We start from the raw sequence: 8,513 nt of genomic DNA on the forward strand, positions 1-8,513 counted from the left end.
TGTGTGTGTGTGTGTGTGTGTGTGTGTGTGTGTGTGTGTGTGTGTGTGTGTATGCTATCATTTTACCTTTGGTATCCTTTGTTTCTTCATCAATAAATCTGTGATAGAGATTTCTGGTCGCAGAACTCATAGTAGACTTTTTTGGTTGATGTAAGATCTTATATTTACTAAGTACTGCTTTGTTGATTTCTTTAATAACATCATTAATTTGACAATAGGTTAAGCGGGATTTCATGTACCTGTAAATAAGTATATGATTAATTTTTTTAAAGAACCATTATACAAAATATTTTCTTTGAAAAGTGCTTATGATGACTTTCTACATTAACAAAGCTATTAGTATTCCTTATAAAAAAAGTTACGTCAACGTCCAAATAAACCAGACATGTTACACAGAGACCATAACGTATCAGTGCTTATCATCCCTAGTTATATCTGGATGCCTTAATCTTTATTCTCCACCTACAGAATTAATATTACAGTTTAAAATAAGCTCTCGAATTCTGATTCAAATGGACTGATTAATTGCAAGACAGACATCTAAACAATTTTAAATGTTTATGAGCAAGGGAAAGAAAATTTTAAATATTAATAAATTATATAACTTACATGGCTCCAGTTTTCTGCAAAAAATTACCTGTTCAGAGAAAGAAAAAACGGAGGACGAGGAAGAGGAGGAGGGGAGGAAGATGAAGGACAGCAAAGAAGACCACAACAAAAATGACAATGCTGATGAAGACAGAGAAGAACCGACGCTGCAGGGACTGCGCGGGGATGAGAGGGTTCTGAGCAAAGCTGCAAAGGCAGGCGGGAACCAATGTGGAGTCATGCTCTTTCTCACTTCCTAGCTCGAATTCCCTTGAGCATTGTCTCTTTCACCTACATCCCACTCTCAATCCAGATCTCCTCCCAGGCACCATAGAGTCTTAGAGTATAAAAATAGGAGGCTCTTGATTTTGAGTCTGTACATACCAAAAACAAAACTTAATGACGTGCCTCAATTTTTCCCTTCAACAAAACATGGATTCGTTATGTTAAATTCTGTCCTTCGCCTCAATTCAAAAGGGAAGTTTTTTAAACAAAACTTTCTTAACATAGTCACACAGAAAAAGTTAAGAACCATGATTTCACTGATATGTGGGATATAAAACTGAAAGCAACAAAGGAACAAGACAAACAAAGAAACAAAAACTCATAGACACAGACAATAGTTTAGTGGTTACCACAGGGTAAGGGGGGAGGAGGGTAAATGGGGTCAAATATACGGTGATGGAAGAACTGACTTTGGGTGGTGATACATAGATGATGTATTACAGAATTGTACATTTGAAACCCATGTAATTTTACTAATCATTGTCATCTTAATAAATTGTAATTTAAAAAAAACTTCCTTAATATAAAATAATATATAAATGTTTAAAGAAAAATATTCATTTTGACCAAAAAAACATTCATCTTCATTATTCCCTTCTTTTCTAAATTCATTTTTGCTGCTGTTTTCTCAAACCACAATTTCCACAAACTGTTGATACCACATCTCTACACAATGCAATTTCTTTATTTAAAGCCTCTGAACTATGACTTTAATTTACTCAATACCCATCCCTCACCTCTGCCAATATTTTCCACTTTATTTCAAACCTCAGTATTAATTTTTTTAAATAAATAAATAAAAGCCCCATGCTTGGAATATATTCTCCCTTATCCTAATCTTCTAATTTCTCGTATCCACCTAGTAATCCCTTAGTTTAAAAATGAAGACTCTACCACGACTCCTCTCATTTCCTTCCTCTTTCTCTTCATGGAAGCATTTTCTAGAAACCCTTCTGCTTCACAGTTCCTCACAGACATTTGCTCTTCCCTTTAGTTTGGCCAATGAGCAAAAACAATAACAATCTGAAAAGCTGAATAGCATCAAACAGAATTTTCATGAAAATAAAGCTGTCAGTAAAGGAAATGACTGAGTTTTTTGGTTAAAAAAAAAAAAAGATCAAAGAGAAATGTCAGCCTCATTAGTAGTCCCAGAGTCGTGAAACAGCCAGATAATTTTCAAGTGGCTAACAAGCACATGAAAAGATGCTCAACATCGTATGCCATTAGGAAACTGAAAATTAAAACAATGAGATACCATTAAACAACTTTTAGGATAGCTGAAATAGGAAAAACTGACAAAACTAACTGCAGGTGAGGATGCGGAGCAACAGGAACTCTCGCTCACGGCTGGTGGGAACGCAGAATGACGCAGCCACTTAGGAAGACCGTTGGGCAGCTTCTTACAAAACTAGACATCGTCTTACCATACGATCCAGCAATTGCACTCCTAGGTATTTACCCAAATGAGCTGAAAACTTCTGTCCATACAAAATTTCCCTACACAGGAATGTTTACAGTAGCTTTACTCATAATTGCCCCAAACTTGGAAGCAACCAAGATGTCCTTCAGTAGATGAATGGACAGATAAACTGGAGTACCTCCAGACAATGGAATATTAGTCAGTGATAAAAAGAAATGAACTATCAAGCCATAAAAAGACATGGGATGAATCTTAAATGCATATTACTAAGTGAAAGAAGCCCATCTGAAAAGGCTACATACTGTATTCCACCTATATGACATCTGGGAAAGGCACAGCTATGGAGACATTTAAAAGATTAATGGTTGCCTGGGGAAGAGATGAACAGGTGAAGCACAGAGCACTTTTAGGGCAATGAAACTATTCTGTATGATACTGTAACGGTGGACACATACATGATACATTTGGACACATACATGATACATTTGTCAAAGCCCATAGAATATACAACACAAAGAGTGAAACCTACTATCCACTATGGACTTTAGTTAATAATGTATCTACATTGGTTTATCAATTCTAACAAATGTGCCACACTAGTGCAAATTAATAATAGGAGAAACTGTTTTCAGCCCCAAGAACACTCTGTACTATCTACTCAATTTTTCTGTAAACCTAGAACTGTTCTAATGAAGTTTATTAATTAAAAAGCAAACCAACAACTCTCAGGAAAGTAAAATAATTCCGCCCTTTGCCCCAGGATTTCTCCTCCTAGGTCTTTATCTCAAGAAAATAAAGAATTACAAAATAGATTTGTCTGAAAGAAATTTCACCGTACCATTATTTCTAAGAATGAAGTCAACCCAAATATTTAATAAGGGAATGTTTAAATAACTTATAGGGTAGCCATATGATGAACTATTATACAACTATTAAAATCTAAGATTACAATAATAGTTAATGATGGGAAAATGCTCATGATAAAATGGTAAGTAAACTGTATTTATAGTATAACTACAATGCTGTAATAACAATCAGAAATAACCAATTATATATGTGCAATTACATAAAATCTAGAAGGAAATTATTTGAGTGGTAGAATTACAGAGGAGTTATTTTCTGACAATAAACATTTACTAACAACATGTATTATTTGTATTATAAAAAGGTAATGAAAAATGTAACAATATAAAGCCAAGAAGTTAAGCAAAGGCCTGGAATTACGAGAGTTTAAAAACATGGATTTCCATAATTGGTTTCCCATTACTGTCATCTGTAAAGAGCAAAGGAGACCTCCCTCTGGGGGAGGCATCTTGTCTTACTCATCCCTGTATTCTTCTCATCAGAGACCCAGGGCCCAGAACAGAGCACAGACTCAAAGAAGTGTGTGGCATAAGGAACAAGTGGAAAAGCAAACATAACACTCTGCGTTCTAATTCTCAAATCTATACAACACACTTTCTTTCAAATTACAGCAAAACTGAGGCTACTTCTAAAACGTAACTGGATAAATCTGTTATCACAAAATGGTCCTGGAGAGGACTCAGCAATACGCTGACCCATCTCTAGATCTTTCTATGAAAAGAGAGGTTTTATAACTGAATAAAAGACATGATTTTAAGCATTTTCAACAAAAGGTTTCCTGCAGTTTCATAGTACAATATAAAATTATTTTAGAAAAGATCAATATTGGAACACAGCATATTATGGTGAATATAATCAAGCTTTATGATTTAAACAATGACATATGTTGATTATTAAAGAGTTGAACGTTAAAATTTATCTTAAATACTTACGCAGGAATGCCATTAAACTCATCAGAAGTTATAAATGGCATTTCTTTAATATTTCTTAGCTCTTTAGGAGGTTTCTTTGTGCATGCAGGTTCCTCAGCTTTGACTGGTTCTTCAGGGTCGAGATCTGATGCACTCACACTACAGAAGAGATACACAGGTGTTCAGGTAATCGCCAGTGATGCGGCATACTGGAAAGTTCTCCCAACTGAAAATCATCAGTACCGAACACATGATTCATCTGGTTAAAATAATTTTATAGCCAACAATTTTTCCTATCCGTATCCCTATTGTTCATGAAGATCTGAATAGCGAAGAGAACGCTGAGAAATGAAGCCCCTAAATCGTCAGTAGTATACTTGTACGTGTATTTACCAAAAAATAGGGCAGATGAGACATATGCTCAACATCTTCATCCGTTATCCCACTGGCTCGTCCAAGTCAGTATGTGTCAAGTTGAACTGATCTTAATCTCTGATCAACTTCTCTTCCTCGCTACTTCTGGACATGGAAACATCAACCATATACCTCTATTTTTCTAGTTTATCCCATTCGATTGCTAGTATCAGTCCCTCCCTGTCGCAGATTCATTTGAGTTGCCAGCAGTGAGCATGGGTCGCCCTTGGATTCAGTCCTGCCCAATTTCTGGAGTCAGTGAGAACCCTAATATATCTCCTACCCCACTAGCAAAGAAAACCTAGAAACAGACTGTAGCTTCTAGGGTTAACTGTCAGGGGAGGAATAGACCCCTGTTGCCAGCTGCTAGCCATGCCATGCAGGCTTGACTGCTCCAGAAAAAAAACGGGATCCGGGAAAGAGCAGGGCCAACCCAGAGGCAAATGATGGGAACCCCAAGAAAGAGAGGGAAGGGAGATCCCAAGATAACAGCTGAGCAGACGCTGAGGGCAACCAGACCTGACTGAGGCGGCGGCCATATTGTGGGTGATCAAGACGCAGATGCCCAACGCTATGGTTCCATCATCCTTACATGAATCCTAACATGAGACTCCACGGTGAGCCTGGCTGCTTCTTACCTGTACTTGCTTGTCTGAGCCACGTGCTAAGGATGCTCCTGATTTCTCCTCCATGTCCTGCTGTGTGTATCAGCTGAAAAGAACCACTTCCATCTACAGAAAAGTTCTGCCTTGATCTAGCCCTGAAAGCTGAAATCTGGCCAGTGTTTTTAGAAGAAAATTCCTCTTATCCCCTAGGTTATATTCCTGCTGGATGTCCAATGTGCAGCCTACACTGAAACCTTGGCAGATATCCTATGATGACCTCTGTTCTTAGCATTCATGCATGACCTTGCCCACTAATTTTCTCTGCTTATAGGGAAATTCCAAGGTACTCTGACCATGCCAGGGACTCTGTTGAGCTTAACTTCTTCTGTACACCTCCAATTATCATCAGCAGTAATGACTCTTCCTGAAACAGCAAGGTTCATACCTTCCTTTCAGTTTTTAAAATTTAAACAGCACTTTGTTTATGGAAACACATATGCAAAACTGTGATTATCATAAATGCCAGGATGATTACCTCTTTGACAGAGGAAGAGTCAGCAACAGAAGAAGTATTGTAAGGTATAGGTAATGTCCTATTTCTTATTCTGGTGGGTAGACACACTGGTTGTTTCATTATTATTCTTTAATTTGCACAAAGAATACTTCAATCACTTTTCTGTATACATGATACATTTTAAAAGTTAAAAAAATTAAGTCAGCAATGGGATGGTTTTATATACTCAGAGTCCCCTTCTAGAAATATAATTTTGGTGGCAAAGGACTGGAGAAGAGATGAGAGTAAAGAAATAAATATTGGCAAGACAAAACACAGGAGCTCCCAAATCGTAAAGACAAAAGATAGAAAATCTCATTCAGAGCCAGGCAATGAGAACGGAAGGGAGGGCAGGGACAGAAAAAACCCTGCAGAGGGAAAATGGACGGCTGAGGGTTATGAGAGAGTGAGACAGGTGGAAGATGTCAACTTTCTGTCTAGGTGATGGGAGGATGAGAGCAACAGGCATGGATGATGGGTGACAAGGATCCAGGGAGTTCAGTCAGACATGCAAAGCTGCACGACGAAACAGCGCATTCATCCAATTCCCAGGAGCAATTGCAACAGCAGAACTAGATGTCCTATCAAGGCTGACGTTGGACATTTGAGAGCATTAACAGTGGTGTTAGGCAAGAGTGAATAAAATAGAGCTTTAGGAGATACCTGTAATTTAAAGGAGGTCTGAGAAAAAGGCGGCAGCCAAGTCAGAGAAGTGACAGGACAACTAAAAATCCACAGTGGTGGTGCTGGTAATAGAATATCAAACAGGAGAAGATGGACAACAAAATGAAACCTGAAAAGAAGAGCTGGGGCTAAAGAGAGATTTTTGACCTCTTTGTCACCTTCAAGCAATCACTTTCATAAGTGTGGTAGTAATCACGGCCAGAAGCCGTTAGGGGGAAAGCAGAGCGACTTTTTTTTAGTCCTTTGGCTATTTTTAGGATCAGACGCTCATTAAGCTTATTTTTACCCTAAGGCAGTGGTTCTCAAGGGCCAGAGGAGATTCTGCCCCCTAGATGACATATGCCAATGTCTGGAGACATTGTGCATTGTCGAACCAGGCAGGGGATGGGGGGTGGAGGAGGTGCGGAGTGCCACTGATATCTAGTTGGTAGAGATGAGGGATGCTACTAAACATCCTATTCTCACAACCAAGAATTACCTGGCCCAAAATGTCCACAGAGCCGAGGTTGACAAACTCTGTGCTAAGGGAAAGAAATGAGAAAAAGTGGAAAAAGAGCCTAGAGGAGACTCACACTTGGGAAAGAGGGGTGACATTTTCCTCAGAGACAGTAGGATAAGAAAACTGGTAAAGATAGGGGGAAATATTATTTCTAGTGTAAGTGACAAAAAAACTGGATAATTACTAACAAAACTGTTTAAGTACATGAAAAAGCAAAAAAGATTTGAGGTACTTGTTTTAATAGTTTTATAAGTCCAGAGAGCAAAAATAATTATAAATACACTTACAAGTTTTGGGTTACTTTTGTTACTTGAGGCAAATGGGGAGGAATGTTTTCTTTGAGATGTTCCACATCTTTATAATCTTCTTCAAGTGATTCACAGAGTTCCTAAAATTTAAAAAAATGCTCACCAATCAGCATCTGTCCTGCCTGTGTGTTTTGAGATGTTATAAAGAGCATGAAAAACAGAGCCACAATCACAATTGTGAATGTTCAGAATGCAGACTGGGTGAAAAAGCACGGAATGCAACAACATTTTTAAAAAAGAGCCCTTTGGTTTTTAGAACTGTTTTTGGATGGCGATGTATTTTTCTCTACTAGATTTTTTTCAGAGAACAATTGTTATAATCACATTACAACAGGCAGGATTGACATTTAAGTCTTTCTAAAATACTTTAACCTTGGGAAGCCACTAAAACATATATGAAAAACTTAAGTTTGCCGTTCTGGTAAATTGCTTTTGTTGACTTAGCAAACGGTTCCCCAGTGTTATCCGTATAACAGCATCACAGTAATGACGCATGCCTGGAATGAAAATATGAGGTGCTGTTTGAAATGACTTCCACTGCTAACATGCATATATTCCAGCTTAATGAAAATTTCTACTTGATTATAACCATTTGTTTTCGTTTTGTTTTTATTTAACTTTCACTAGAACTTGAGGCTATGAACTCATGCAGACCTAACAGGAAAAGTCCTATGCACCTTTGGATTCCTGTCATCTGATTCTCCATCACAATGTAAAAATAAACAAAGACTCCAAATAGCCTTCAGTTCTGAGTTGAACGTTCTCTGGGCCCACACCTAACCCTGGGCATTGTTGGGCAGGTTGGAATTGAAACCAATATTGGTTTCTGTTTTGAATTTATATGACATCTTTCTTTACAAGAGTGGAACGATGTTCATAGATACTAATTTCATTTCAACTAATAACATGTCCATTCTATAGTTGAAAAATCTTTATAGACCTTAAGGATTATAAGGAGGAAATGGACCGTAGAGACCACCTGGTTCAATCCCACTGAACACATCAATGGCTCTAAGAGCATGATGAAATAATAGTACAGACTGAGTATTTTACTCTCAGGAATTGCACAAGCACTTTTGTCAGCTGAAATCAATTAGAAGGCTCATTTAGAAGAAAATGTTCATATGAATAAGGCTCAAGTTTCTCTTAAGAATCTTTATATTTTACAGAAATTGAAAAATGCAGAATAGAAAGGGCCTAAGAAATAGTTCAGCATGACCCATTATTTTTCAAATGAAGACCCTCAGATCCCAAGAGGTGAAATGGCTTTCCCAGGGTGGCAGAGAGTGCTAAGGGGCAGCCAGGGTGAGACTCCACATCTCTTCATCCCAGGGCAGGTATTCATTCCACACCACTCTACCAGGGTGTCATTTGTTTATTAA

At 37.8% G+C, this 8,513-nt stretch overlaps 1 protein-coding gene across 1 annotated transcript in view; it reads right to left on the reverse strand.

Moving 5' to 3' along the window:
* SKA1 (spindle and kinetochore associated complex subunit 1) overlaps positions 1 to 7,207 on the reverse strand; it is an 11,630-nt gene extending 4,423 nt beyond the window's left edge. Inside the window, exons 1-3 of the mRNA XM_019627539.1 lie at positions 7,111 to 7,207; positions 4,090 to 4,227; positions 67 to 239 (exon numbers count right to left, since the gene is read on the reverse strand). Coding sequence (XP_019483084.1) covers positions 67 to 239; positions 4,090 to 4,130 — 214 coding nt within the window. The 5' untranslated portion in view covers positions 4,131 to 4,227; positions 7,111 to 7,207. The remainder of the gene's footprint in view (positions 1 to 66; positions 240 to 4,089; positions 4,228 to 7,110) is intronic.
* Between the last annotated feature and the right edge of the window lie 1,306 nt (positions 7,208 to 8,513).

Source organism: Hipposideros armiger, unplaced genomic scaffold, assembly GCF_001890085.2.
Source record: "Hipposideros armiger isolate ML-2016 unplaced genomic scaffold, ASM189008v1 scaffold_736, whole genome shotgun sequence".
Lineage (NCBI taxonomy): Eukaryota > Metazoa > Chordata > Mammalia > Chiroptera > Hipposideridae > Hipposideros > Hipposideros armiger.